The sequence below is a fragment of the Aedes albopictus genome, chromosome 2 (assembly GCF_035046485.1).
Source record: "Aedes albopictus strain Foshan chromosome 2, AalbF5, whole genome shotgun sequence".
Taxonomy (NCBI): domain Eukaryota; kingdom Metazoa; phylum Arthropoda; class Insecta; order Diptera; family Culicidae; genus Aedes; species Aedes albopictus.
In genome coordinates this window covers 377,417,901-377,432,837 of record NC_085137.1, presented here as the reverse complement: position 1 = coordinate 377,432,837, position 14,937 = coordinate 377,417,901, and the positions used below count along the sequence as shown (strand labels likewise).

At 39.7% G+C, this 14,937-nt stretch overlaps 1 protein-coding gene across 3 annotated transcripts in view; it reads left to right on the top strand.

Moving 5' to 3' along the window:
• The window catches only part of LOC109422878 (slit homolog 1 protein), a 123,824-nt gene extending 112,125 nt beyond the window's left edge, over nt 1-11,699 (top strand). For all 3 annotated transcript variants that reach the window (XM_029878265.2, XM_062853016.1, XM_062853017.1), the window contains one exon: nt 10,752-11,699. In XM_029878265.2, the coding sequence (XP_029734125.1) occupies nt 10,752-11,050 (299 nt within the window). In that variant the 3' untranslated portion in view covers nt 11,051-11,699. The remainder of the gene's footprint in view (nt 1-10,751) is intronic.
• Nucleotides 11,700-14,937: the final 3,238 nt, after the last annotated feature.

Sequence of the window (14,937 nt, the reverse complement as noted above, 5' to 3'; positions counted from 1 at the left end):
TAGTGTTGTATTGGTGAAATTAAAGGGAAATTGTCATATCATTCAATCATAATATGGAAATAATGAAAAAATATTCGAAGGCACACGGTGAATGGCGCCTTGACGGTATAAGTATCGATACCAAAAACAGAAATCATTCAAAAAAGCAATGCAAGGCATAGTTTTAAGAGGATACACAATATCACGCAATTTTAAAGCAGCTAGCATTAAAATATATGGCTCTCTATATTCAAAAAATCATATCTCAAAAACTAAAAAAATCACTGATTTTTTTATACGTAACGACAACGATATATCTTCAGATAGGTTGCAGTGTTTACCGACTCGAAGTTACCGCTCGAAAATCGCAATGCAAGGGTTAACAATCTCGTGTTGCACGATTTTTATCTTATTCTGTTCTAGTTGGAACAAACTTATGTCCCATTGGGTGGATTTTCGCAACAAATGCAGATTGCGACATTGTCATCATTGTTGCGCGATGGTTGAATTTTGTTTTCCTGCTAAGATTTCTCCAAATATTATTCACAATCCAAATAAGCAACTTCTTTGAAAGTTCGAAGAATTCTTTTAATGTTTCGTCTTGAATTCTCCAATGATATTTTTCTAGGATTCTTTAAATATTTTTCCAAATTCCCGCAGCAGTTTGCTTCAAAAATTTCTCCCAGATTTTTTTACAGGTCTTTTCGCAAGAGTATTTTTTGCGACTTTTTTCATGAAATCTTTCAAGGATTCTTCTAAGCACTTTCGAATGCAATTCAGAAGTCCTGGCAAATTTTTTTTTTCAAAAATTCTCACAAGGAATTCGTCCAAGTACACCTCTGGGATTTCTGCAGTTTTTTTTAATTCTGCTTATGGTTCCTCCAGGTAATCTTTCAGGGTTACTGGAAAAAATCTTGTTTGGAATTGCTAGAAGTGTCGTTGAATGAAATTATGGAAGGATCTTCAGGAAAATTTCCGTAGGGATTCTTAAGCGAATAATTGAGAAATACTGCGAAAAATTGGTGAAAGATAACCAACATAAATTCTGGGATTTATTCATGCATCTAGTTCTGCAGCAATGTCTGAAGGAAACCTAGAAGAAGCTTCTGGAAGATTCTGTAGAGAAATTTTAAAGAAATGCTTGAAAGAACTTTGGAGGGAATACTTGTGGAGGAAGCATTAAGCAATTTCGCAGCTATTTTTAAAGAAAACCTTGGAAGAAACATGGAGTTATCCATGTAATATTGCTTGAAAAAAATCGTAACAGAAATCTTTGAAGAGTGTCAGAAGGATTACTGAAATAATACCTAGGAGTTCCTGGAGGTACTTTTGCCATCTTGATAAGAAAAATGAATTCTAGTGTTACATAAACCTCCAACCGAAGGCATTATCGATGTCCATTATAAATCTATAATAAAACGATAAAATAATCCAATGAACTGTGGAAATTTTACTTTACTACTTTTACTACATTATACCGAAATGTTTCACCAAATACACTTCGAAACGAAATTCCGCGGAATTCCACGGAATTCAACTAGGCAAAATTTATGATTTCGAATTTCGTTTCGTTTCGTCAAATTCTAAAAATTTCGCCTTCAAAAAATATAATTTGACGAAATTAAACGGAATTCCGCGGAATGTCTAATAAATTTCGTAAACAAGTTCATATCGTAAATGAGAGGCCCAGAATCAAAGGGGTGTAAGTGACCATTTTGTCGATTTTGAGCTGAACATATCATAAAATTCTTCAGATTTCAAGCTATCAGGAACTTTTTTAAGATTGTTTCTACGATGATTAGAAAAATTACAATAAATCAGAGAAAATTGGGTTGAATTTGAAACTCCATACATTTTATATGGGATGAAAAATTGGTCCAAAACCTTAAACCACATTTACTCGAAAGTGGTTTTTTGTCACTTACACCTCTTTGCATCTAACCCTCTCAAATGTCCATATCATCTATCGGAGATCTTGCTAATCTAAAGTTACTGAAAGTTGTTATACAATCAATCTCGAATATCGAGAAACAAACCAGTGCCAGGCTGAAAGTTTCTATAATAAAGACAAAACAAATCTCGAATATACCTCTTAACTAAGACCTACCATAAAGACATTTTTCAAAGGCCCAAGTAACACAGGCGTGGAGCGGACCTGGTGTGGTGGTTAGAACACTTGACTATCACGGCGAGGACCTTGGATCGAATCCCACTCCCGACATTCTCACAAAATGTGGGTTCTTCCTTCGGAAGGGAAGTAAAACGTGAGTCCCGAGATGAACTAGCCAAGGGTTAAAAATCTCGTTAATACAGACAAAAAAAAAGTAACACAGGCGCAGGTTATTTTTGTTCAGGAGTCACTGTGACTTACAAATTAACACGTACTTGCTAAAAGTAAGTCACAGTGACTTCTGCGCATTAAAAACCTGTGCCGGCGTAACTTTTCTGTGACAAGTGTGTTACTTGGGAGGATGCTTTCAACGCGGGACCATGAATAATATTTTGTTAAAATTTCCTTATGGCACCAAATATAAAAAATGTAAAAAAAATCTTCACTTTAGATTCCCGATAAGAAGTTTTAGCAGGAGAATAACAGGATTAGATGATATATGATGTGGGATATACTAGCAAAAGTTTTTAGAAAACATGGAAGCTCTCTCAGGAGGTTCTCTGTAAAAATATTGGAAATCCCAGGAGAAATCGATTAAGACACATTCGGTTTGTTCCATGGAAATGTTTCTGGTTAAACCTTTTAGAAATAGTTTAAATTTCCACTGGAACTCTTGAAAGGGATTCACCATTATAACGAGGAATGGACATTAAATGGAATCACTCAAGTAATTTCCGTTCAATACATTATTTTCCCTTTTTAACTCTCGAGCGATCGCGCTGTTGTATTTTCTAAAACACGTTAAAAAAATCTCGCTTTTTGTACTCAGCATTAGCGTGGTGCTGAAGCAGGTAGCCAACCGCACGAGTTACGAAAAGTTAAAGGAATTTTAAATCTTTATTTTTTTAAAGTTAATTTAGGAGTTCGTACCGGTATTCTTAAAGTTTTTCAAGTGCAGCTGCAGGGGTTCATGCCGATGTTTTTTGACGAATTTCTTTGAAGACTTTCAGGTATGATTTGAAAATGCCAAAAGGTAAGATGAGCACGACAAATGATAACTCTGCTATGTGCCCAGCCAACATTTGCACAAAGGGAGCTCACTAAACAGTTTAAGTAACTGCGTAGAGTCCAATTTCGTGTTAAGGATTCGCTCAAGAAAGTTTTTGAGCGATTCCTGGCAGAAACATGCTACGAAGACTGCCTTTTGAATTGTCATTCCTTCAGAACTGCGTACTGCGATCGAAGAAAAACGGTTTCTTGATCGATTTAGACAAGGAATTTCTCATGCATCAAGATAGGCCGAAAAATTCCTTTTGAATTGCGAACGGTCCTTTAACCATAACATTCTGCTATTTGAAACATCCCATGAAATTGAGAATAAAATAACCAAAAATTACCTTGGTGATCGTGAAGTTTAATCAGGATAATCATTAACAAGCAGTTTACGCTGTTAAATGAATAACCCTATTTAATTCGGTAAAAAGACGTTTGTTAGCTGGATTTCATCAGGTTATTCGCCAACAAACTAGTGAAACATTTTTTTTTAAATTTTGCGTAATTATGAAATTTTTTTTCTATTATTTTCATCCATTTTAGCAGAATAACTCCCAAGCTAGTTAATTTTGGGACCTAAAGTCCCGAATCGAAAGACCTCAAGGTTGAACACACACTGGTTTTACTGGGCATTTTCTAAGAAATTCATGCATCTAACAACTTTTTTGAAGATTTTAGATTACAAGCTCTCTCCAGAAGTTACGCTATCCACAGAGCTTGATGGTAAACATCTAGTTTATGTTTCTTATTATATACTTTAGAATTATGATAAATAAACAGCATTAGAGCATACTGTAGAGCATTCGATTCCGGCACTGCAGGTTTGGGGAAAATTTTAGATTTTCCCAACATTTATGTTATGTTTTTTTTAACTTGTTGGTAATTCTTCTAGAATTCCTTTGTTAATTCCTTTGGCAATAGCTCTCAAAATGCTTTCACCAATTTTTTCAAATACTTTTTCTACAATGGTAAATAATTTATTTTAGGAAGCCTCCAGCTATTTATTTAGGAACTTCTATGGCTTTTTTTTTTAATTCCTCGAATAGTTCTTTAAGGAATCGTTTCCGAAATTCCTGAGCATATTCTTTGAGAGGTCCTTCAGATATATCTTCGTGAATTCTGGCGAAATTTTTTATTAATATTTCCTCGACAAACCCACTGGAATATTTTCCAATATTCCTAATAATTGTCAAAGGCATTTCTTCGAAAGTTTCATCGACTACTTCTATGGAAATTCGCTTGGCAATTTCGTTGTGAACTTCTCAGGTAGGTTTCCGGAATCCCACGGCTTTTTGTTATGGAAAAGTATGAAGCCTCGTAACCGTGCGGTTAGCGACACCAAGCGTATAATCGTAATATGCCATGGGTTAAGGCATTCGCTTCCCGCTCCAAGTGATGAAACTTTACGCAAGAAATGTTTCTTCCTCGTATCCACTGGTGCTCGTAATGTGTGTCGTGTCCGTTGTGTAGTGTTAAGTTTTCGTTCAGTCTGTGCACCCTCTGGCTAAAGACGGTGTCCGTGTCTTTTTTTTAATTGCAATTCCTTCGTGATATTTTTTCTGAAATAAATTACTGTAAAATAACCATTGTCACTGATAAGGGGCTGTTCATAAACCACGTAGACCAAAATTTGGCCATCCCAGACCTCCCCCCCCCTCCCCCCTCGTAGACTTTTGTCCATACAAAAATTTTGAAATTTGTATGGAGCGTAGACTTTGGTCAGACCCCCCCTCCCCCCAAAAAGTCTACGTGGTTTATGAACGGCCCCTAATTGGTAATTTCTGAGTATTTTAAGAAAAAGAGGGAAATTTCCAAAGTTATGCCGAAAGAATTTCAACGGAATATTGTAAAGGAATTTCGACTCGTATTAGAGTCTCCTTCAGAGGATAATTCTGGCTAACCATTTTTCGTTTTGGGTGCAATAGAACTATCGGTGTCTGAACTACTGAACATTGGATATTTGGATATTAATTGAAACGTAACGGTTTTTCTCAATTTAGTTAAGCAATTTATTTCTTTGCACTACACCTCTAGTAGAGGTACCTTTTGGTTTGAAGATGGTGACTCGTTTATAGTTCGAGCATTTTATAACATCATCGCAATGATGCAACGTATTTATTTAGTCGTTGGAGCAATCTTGTTAGGTTATAAATGTAATTGTTGAAAATTTCAATATCTGTGGCTAAAACTGTATCTGGGACAATTTGGGCAGCAGGACCTATTAAGGGCACTTTGCGCGCTAAGCCAACTTTGCACAAATTCACTTGATTGTTCGTATGCAGTGAGATGTGTACAATATCTAGTCACGTACAAAGCTTCAAGTAAACTGGTCCCCCTGCCCAAATGTTCTAACACCTAACTGCGGCAAATGAGAGTCTTAAGGGAAACAAAATTCACGCCACCGGTAGGAAAAAAAATGCAAATTTGCACAAAATTGATATAACAAAATTCCTCGGAATTTTTAAGAAAATTTCGTTTCGTTTCGAAAAATACCGAGTGAATTCTGAGTTCGTATCGATCTCACGAAACATTTTCGAATTTCGTTTCGTTTCGTACCGCATCACATCAATAATTACACATACCGTTTCGTTTCGTATTGCTTTGAAAAAATCCCATACCGCATACCCTTACCTTTATGGACAGTAAGATAATGACAGCAGCCGAGTTACGTCAAACACACAAGGTTACGGTGGCACTATCTGTTCATGTCATAGCTGTTTTAGTTATTTTAGTGATGGATTAATACGATCAGTGATCCAAAATGTACTGTCAAAAACTGTACTTTGCATGATAATCGTGGGTGTATGGTCTTGACTATCATGCAACAAAAACATTCACAAAACCATTCACGTGTATGACCAGATGAAATATTCATGGGTGACTGTGACATTTTTTTAATCACGGCAAAAAATGTAGTGGATTGGCAAATTGAGTGAACTAATGAAATCCCAGTGGTTCCGAAAACTGCGAACGGGACATACGTATAACTTAGGAACCGGAAGTGTGAAGAATCGGAGACAAAGATTTTCGGAATGTGCGTTCCGACGGTCATGACCACCAATGCACAATGGTCCACGAACCAGATTTACGAGGAAAGATGCATTCAACGCCTTCAAATGAGTTTTTAGGCAAATATGGTCTTCTACAAAGTTGTCCCTAATAATAAGGCCCTCTTTAAGGACAGACTTGTTCGGATCCCAAAATGGCCGCCACAATGGCCGACTTTGGCACCTACTCACGATTTAGAGAGCACAAATCTCTTCGTAAACAAAACCAGTGCACCTATTCTTTTTATTTTAAGCTAATTACAAGTGAGCATGAACAGAATAATGAAATACATTGTTGTTTGAAGCTTGCTTCTTGAGATTTGTGCATCTGAAGTTTCGATGCAATGTTGAAGCGGGATTTCAAGACGTTTGTCCTTAAAATGTGCATGAAAATTAGAGTGGTCCATATTTTCAAAGAAATTGGTAACCAAACTTTTTTATTTGCAAGAATAACTGTATACATTCCTCGAGAAAGTTGTAGATCTATCAATTTTGAGCAACTTTGCTGAAGACACTTTTTATGTAGCTTTAAAATTGACCGATCTAGAGGTATTTTTCTGAATAAGCTTAGGGTGGTTCAAGAAAACCCGGTTTTCTGGTGTTAACTGTTTTCAGTTTCGATTTTTCATCAAAGTCGCCCAAGAAACACTTGTAGAGCATTTGAAGAAGCGTTTGGTTCAAAAGTTACAGACGTTTTTCTAAAATAATCATAGTTTTTTTTAAACGTGTTCTGACGGGTTGGGGAAACATAAAAAATATATTTTGCCCGTATTCACAAGAAGAAATGTTGTTATAAAACATATCAAAAAATTAGAGGGGTGTTATTTTTGTAACTCAAGTGAAAAATACTTGAAAAGTGCCTATTTTTGCTAGAAAATCATCAATATCCTTTGAACGGAATAACGTAGCAACATTCTCAGCGCTCGAAAATGCGCGATTTTGGAAGCTCTAAAAGTGGTTCTTATGTGACTTTGACGAGAATTTTGAAACAAAAAAGATACGGGGTATAGTTTGAGCAATTTTGTAATTTTTGTTTCGTGAACAATCAAAATTTTTATATTTTTGGCTGACATTTAGGACTGTTCTGTATATCTCAAAATGGATTTTGGTGTCTTTTAAGGACAGACTTGTTAGAATCCCAAAATGGCCGCCACAATGGCCGACTTTAGTACGTACTCACGATTTCGAGGGCACAAATCTCTTCGTAAACAAAACCAGCGCACCTGATCTTCTTATTTTAAGCTTATTACGAGTGAGCAAGAACAGAATAATGAAATGCATTGTTGTGTGAAGCGTGCTTCTTGAGATTTGTGCGTTTGAAGTTCTGATGCACTTTTGAAGCGGGATTTCAAGACGTTTGTCCTTAAAGCGTATTTACATTTTTAAAAAATCATTGAAAAATTGATGTTTTAGTCACCTTTCAGAAGTCATTGTTTATTTTGTATTGAATCGTTACAAATCACATATTTTATTTTTTTCCCAAATCATACTATCATATTAAAATAGTTTAAGGGAGTCGAATAGACTCTAAAATTATTTCCCCTCAAATTATACGGAAAACAAAATTGCCAATGAAAAAAAATATTAATATTTCAACAATAGTCATAAAATATTAAAATGTTTTCGCCTCAAATAATCCGCATCCCGAAAAGGCTTCCAGGAAAAATATAAAAGTGGGGGGATGTTTAAAAATAAAAATTAGAAAAATCAAAAACCGAAATTTACAAAATCGAGAATTAAAAAGAATCATCTTCCAAAACATGCTTAACTCCAGCTATACATTTCAAAACTGTCATTTCGTACTCCCATCATCTTGATTTGTGTTACAATTATTTATTATTTATTTTGGGGTGTCTTGAAAGAAGTAAATTTACGTGTTTTAACCTCTAAATTTGTGTTTTTGAAGATGCTCGTATATGTCAGGTTCAGGACACTTAAAATTACATGATATTTTCTAGGTGTGTAACATTCATGGTAGACGACATTCATGCATCGACGGCAGCATGAATGTAGTGTGTGACGGTAGTATGCAACATGACGGTAAAGGCGTTGCGACGATAATGAAAAAAATGTACTATACGGTTCACTGATACGATATAGGATGATGATGATGATCCACTTGGGGAAAGGCTGGTGTTTTGGAAAATTTTCCGTTATTACTCAGCCAATATCAAACCCAAAGACCTTTTTTTATACATTATCGCATTTAAAAATATATGTCAATTGATTAAAAATTTACTAAGTTACAGCGAAAAAGTGCCCAAAGTAAAGGCTCTGCCGAGATGGTTCCACTTCCATCAGCGCGCAATCACTCCGTGGGCTTCAAATTTGTCAATCGTTCCAAATATGACTTTTTTCTCGCTTTTCATTCGAATATTCAAGTCTTTCTTGGTCGTAACCAGCTCAACTTTACGTCTAGTTTGCTTGCATCTGAAGGAAACAACTATTTCCTAATTAATTATTTTAATATCGATATTTGCTGGCGATACATTAACCAGCCGAGTGAAAATTTTACTTAACTCCAGAAGCTAGACTTTACAAATACTCTCGTTGACGACTGTGTTTAGGTGAGTGGGAAGCTTCCAACGGGTCCTCGCTAAAAGTAATTTGATTAATTAAATTGATGGATCTCCTCTCCTCCCGTTAGTGAGAGCCATGGCACAAATTTCCCAAGAGGAAGCAGAACGTGTCTCTGGAGCCACAACAATTTTTCCGGTCACTTCGATTTTGGTCATTTGTTGGCAGCGACTGAATAAGCTTTTGAGTACGCCACTGGATCCACAGCGAATCTTCGAAGTAATCTGGGAAGATCTGGGACAATATGCGGCCGCATTACCGGTCGAAGTTGGCGTGTAAGACGGTCGGCAACATGCGGGAGTAGGAGTACCATGCGTACAGAATCGACACCAATGATCCAGTCTTCAGGAATGCTCGGGAAGGACCGAGAATGGTAATTCCGAATCGGAGTCCGAGAACGTGAATGCGATAGGGAGTAAATTTGAAAAAAAAACAGGTACAAGGAGCAGCGATCATCAGGGACGAATGGTGGGAGTCAAGGAAACAGGCGGGACATTCCGAACGGTTCGCAGAGTCCGTTTTGTTGGAACTGCCGAAAGTTGGGTTACGTCAACTTGCCAATGGAGTTTCGGGGAGTAACGAAGGTTATTCCAACTCTTATAGTGCCACAGGTTGCGAGAAGCCTAATTCTTGGGCACAACTTCTGGAAAATCTTCGGAATTCAGCCGATGATCCAGGGTACGGATGGTAATGAGCAGGTTGCAGTGGTAGACATCACGCTCAGGAGCGACTTGAACTGCGAACGACCAGTTGAACTTCCGGTATTACCGATCGAGACTTTACCGGCACTCAAAGGTCTGATCCAGACGAGTCCTTGGATATACCAGCATTAGAATTGCCGGAACCGTCAAAGACAACGCCGGAAACGGTCGAAACCGAGCACGATTTAACTCAGGAACAGCGAAACGAGTTTACGGAGGCGATCAAAGCTTCCCTTGTACGACCGAGCAGCGCCTAGGAAGGACATCCGTGATTCAGCATGAAATCGTGCTGAACGAAGAGGCGAAGCCCAGGCGGAAACCACTGTATCAGTGCTCTCTAGCAATGCAGGCCGAGATGGATGCAGAGCTAGAACGCTACAGGACGATAGATGGCATTGAGGAATGCGCGAGTGAATGGGCGAGTGCACTAGTTCCCGTTCGTAAGGCGAATGGGAAGCTACGTACATATATGTTTGGACTTTCGGAGAATCAACGCGCTGACAAAAAAGGATTCCTAGCTTGATGATGCGCAACAGAAAAAGTAGATTCAAATACGGGTTTTTCCAATACTTAATACATTGCTTGTCACACTTTCACAAACCTCCTCTCCCCCCTATTACCGTGACGTACTTAATGGATGGTCCCCAAGCGACGAGTTCGTTTTGGTGGAGTGGCGATAATAACAAAACGAGCTTCCAATCCGAGGTCATTTTCGTTGGCTTTGGTTCGTGGGTTCAGATTCAATCTTGACTTTCTTAATGAGACTGAGAAGGGTACTCTATTTCTTTCTTGTTAAGTCTTTGTCCTAAATATTTTTTACAACTAGACCACAGCGCCTTAAGTTTTCGAAGTTTTATATTTGACTGTTTTACTTAGAGAACAGTTGCGTAGATTTTCAGAAGAAAATCATGTCTACCTGTCCGCCCATGGTTTATGTCCCGGTCGCAGCTGGTTACTCGATTTTGGCTAAGGTTGTAGCCCAGCCATGTTCAAGTGAAGTATGGGATATGAGTTCCAAGTGAGATGCTAATGACCGCATAATGGGAAATACCGATGGTACACTTTACCTAGTATTTTCCGAAAACTGTAAGATGTTCTGAGCCACCGTTTTCTTAATAGTTTACATTACATAATAATGATTATTGACTTCCATGTAACAAGCTGTTATGCTTACGTACAGAACTTTGTATTTCTTATTAATTTTAGTTGTTAAAATGCAAATTGTGTATCAATTGACTTTAAAAAAAAAATCAACTTTCATCTTCCTTGTCTCCCCCTCCTCAGATAATCCGTTGATCTGCTCGTGCGAGCTGGCCTGGTTCCCGAACCTGCTGAGAGACTTAAAGAACCGCGACGACGAGATGACCCAGAAGAAGCGCCCCATGTGTACGATGGCCAACGAGCACCGGGAGTACTACGTGCAGACTATGCCGCTGGAGCGGATGAACTGCGTCGGCAAAAAGTACCAAACGTCGTCGCTGAGCGGTAGCGGGGCTACCGGACTGCTGGCGGCCCCGGTGGCCACCAGCTTCGTCGTCGGGCTGGTGCGGGTGGTTTGCCGAGATTACCGCCACTACCACTAGGAAGCGGGGTAGTAGCTAGCTACTGCTCTATTTCCCTCCGTTCGCTAACCGGACGGAAGACGACTAGGAGGTAAGTGAAGGTGATTTCCACTGACTGGGACGACGATGCCGGAACGATGAAATACGAGAAGAACAACTACAGTGTGGCACAGCGAAGCGGAAAATACAAATGTTGCTTTATTTTCTCGTGTGGGCTTTTGTTCGCTTTTGTGTTGGCGCTTTTGTTTCTGGGAGTTTTGAGACTGGAATGAGGCGGGAGGGGGAGTGGGGGAAGGTGGCAGTCAAGGATGGTCCCTCCACCCCGGGCGGAGGGAAGCGTGGTTCGAGACGAAAGTTGGCAAACTGTTCGAGTGGACTAGCTGACCTGTATCAGGAGTGCGAGCGCAGCCAGAGTTTAGCATAATTACTAGAATTAAACCCGGAACCGGAACAGATATAGGATTACGGACGGTAAAAAAACAGAAGCAGGACATTCAGGAAAAAGTCTCACGTGCGACTGAGAAATCCGGATCAGGTTAGAGCAAACACAGCAGAGAGAGATAGAGAGCTAGAAATATAAATCAACACTACCCAAGAGGCAAGATGAAGCATCACATTACCAAAAAGTCTTTCAATGGAAATAAAATGCACTGGAACAATGTGCTTTTCAGTTTTTGTTTTCTCCGGGGAGAGGGCAGAGTTCCGTTTTGGGGAGAGGGCAGACGGCTGTTGGTAGGTGGTGCGATGGAAGATAACTGTGTCATCGTCTGTCACGGAATGGTTTTTGTGGATGAGATCTAAGATTTCGAGTTTGGCAAAGTTAATGCAAATGATATCAAAGAGATAAGGAATCAGATGATGTAAGTTTATTTTAACTGTTTTTTTTTCGGAAGGAAACAGCGGGATATTTTCTAGAGGAAATCTACCGCTGATTCCCTCTTGGAATTTCTCCAGGAAGTGCTTCAGGGATTCCTTCTGAAATAGAAGGTAAAAATTCCTGAAGGAATCCCTTGAAGTACTTCTGAGGAAATCCCTTGTGACATTTCTCAGTGAGTCTCTTGAGGTATTCCTGAGAGAGTCCTTAGGGTATTCATAAAGAGATCCTTGAGGTATTCTCGAGGGAATTCATTGAGGTATTTTTGAATGAATCCTTTGAGGTTTCCTGAGGAAATCCCTTCAGGTATTCCTGAGGGAATCCATTGAGGTACTCCTGAGGAAATCTCTCAAGGTGTTCCACTGTTCCTGAAGCAATCCCTTGAGATATTCCTGGAGAAATCCCTTGAGATACTCCTGAGTGAATCTCTTGAAGTGTTCCTGAGAGATTGTCTTGAGGTATTCCGGAGAAAATCTCTTGGGGTATTCCATAGGGATTCCCTTGAAGTATTCCTGAGGAAATCCCTTGCGAGGTTTCTAAGTGAGATTCTTCAGGAATTCCCGAGAGAGTCCCAAGGGGTATTCATAAGGAGATCCCTCCTGAAGGAATCCTTTGCGGTTTTCCAGAAGAAATCCCTTGAGGTATTCCTAAGGGAATCCTTTGAGGTATTTCTGAGGAAATCCCTTGAGGTGTTCCTGAGAAAATCCATTGAGGTACTCCGTAGGAAATCCCTTGAGGTACTCCTGGGGAAATCCCTTGAGACATTCCTAAGTGAGTATGTTGAGGTATTTCGGAGAGAATCTCTTGATGTATTCCGGAGGGAATCCTTTGAGGTATTCCTGAGAGAATTCCTGAAGATTTTTTTTGAGTGAACCCTTATTAATAAGGAAATCTGATGAATTATTTCTGAAGTAACCCTGTAACGTATTCCTGATGGAATTCTTTGAGGCATTCCTGAGGGGATCTCTGAAGGTATTTCTGAGGGAATCTCATGAGGCATTCCAGGGAATCTCTTGGGGTATTCCTAAGGGAATCCCTTGAGGTACTCTTGATGGAATTCTTTGGGGTATATCTGAAGGAATCCCTTGGAGTACTCCTAAAGGAATTCATTGGGATATTCCTGAGGAAATTTCTTGAGTATTCCTGAGGGAATTACTTGTGGGGACTCCCGAGGGAATCCCTTAGGGTATTCCCGAGGGAATTCCTTCAGAGTATTCCCGAGGGAATTCCTTCAGAGTATTCCTGAGGAAATCCCTTCACGGAATTCCTGAGAGAATCCCTGGAGGTATTCCTGAGGGAATCCCTAGAGGTATTCCTGAGGAAATCCCAGAAGGTATTCCTGAGGAAATTTCTGGAGGCATTCCTGAGGGAATCCCTGGAGGTATTTATGAGGGAATCCTTGTAGGTATTCCTGAGAGAATCCTTGGAGGTATTCCTGAGGGAATCCCTGGAGGTATTCCTGAGGGAATCCCTGGAGGTATTCATGAGGGAATCCCTGTAGTAATTCCTGATCAGATCCTGAGGAAAACCCTGGAGGTATTCCCTAGGAAATCCCTGGAGATATTCTTTAAGAAATCCCTGCAGATATTCCTGAGGAAATCCCTAGAGATATTCCGGAGGAAATCCCTTGAGGTATTACGGAGCGAATCCCTTGAGGTATTTCGAATGGAATTTCTTGAGGTATTCTGGAGGGAACTCCTTGCCTCTTGAGGCATTCCTGAGGAAATCTCTTAAGGACATTATATGACGAAGCCATACCTCAAATTTTTAAGAGCACGAGCTGAATGAACCAAACCACGGATTGCGCTGAAAAGTTGATCGATTGGTCACACCCCGGTGATGACCAATCGATCAACTTTTCAGCGCAATCCGTCGTTTGGTTCATTCAGCTCGTGCTATTAAAAATTTGAGGTATGGCTTCGTCATATATTCACCTTAAGATATTCCTGAGGGGATTCCTGAAGGTATTTCTTAGTGAATTCTTAGTCTTGAGGAAATGCGTTGAGATATTTCTGAACGAATCCTGTAAGGTATTTCTAATGGAATCCCATGAGGTATTCTTGAAGGAATTTATTGGAGTATTCCTGAGGAAATCTCTTGGGGTATTCCTGAAGGAATTATTTGTGGGGACTACTGAGGAAATCCCTGGAGGTATTCCTGAGGGAATCCCTGGAGGTATTTCCGAGGGAATTCATGAGGGGATCCCTTGAGGTATTTCGGAGGAAATCCCTAGGAATATTCCTAAGGAAATTCCTAGGAGTGTGTCTTGAGGAATCCCCAGAGGTTTTCCTGAGGGAATTCCTATGAGTATTCCAGAAGGAAATCCTTGTGGTATTCCTAAGGGAATCCCAAGGTGTATTTCTGAGTTACTCCAGGGGTCTTTCCTGAGGGAATCCCTAGGGGTATTTCTGGGAGAATCGCTAGGGGTGTTCTTAAGGGAATCCCTAGGGGTATTCCTGAAAGAATCTCTAGAGGTATTCCTGATGGAATCCTTAGAAGTATTCCTGAGAGAATCGCTAACGGTATTCCTTTGGAAATTTTCTATGGTATTTCTGAGGAAATCACATCAGGGTATTCCTGAGGGAATCCCTACGTGTATTCCTGAGGGAATTCCTACTTATATTCCTGAGGGAATCGCGGGGGATTTTCTTTAGGTATTCGTGAGAGAATATCATGGGGTAATTCTGAGGGAATCCCTAGGGCTATTCCTGAGGGAATCCCTAGGGGTATTCCTGAGGGTATTCCTAGGGGTATTTCTGAGAGAATCCCTAGGAATATTCCCGAGGGAACTCCTAGGGGTATACTTTAGGGAATCCCTGGAGGTTTTCCTGAGGATATCCCTGGAGGCACTCCTGAGGGCATTCCGAGTGGGATTCCTGAGGGTATTTCATAGGGAATACTTTGTGGTATTGTTAAGAGAATACCTTGAAGTATTCCGTAGGAAATCCATTGCTGTTTACTGTTTTTTTTATCGATAACACCAACTTTGAACATTCTCGTGGCTGGCAATGAAAGTTTTCATGTTTTTTTTTTT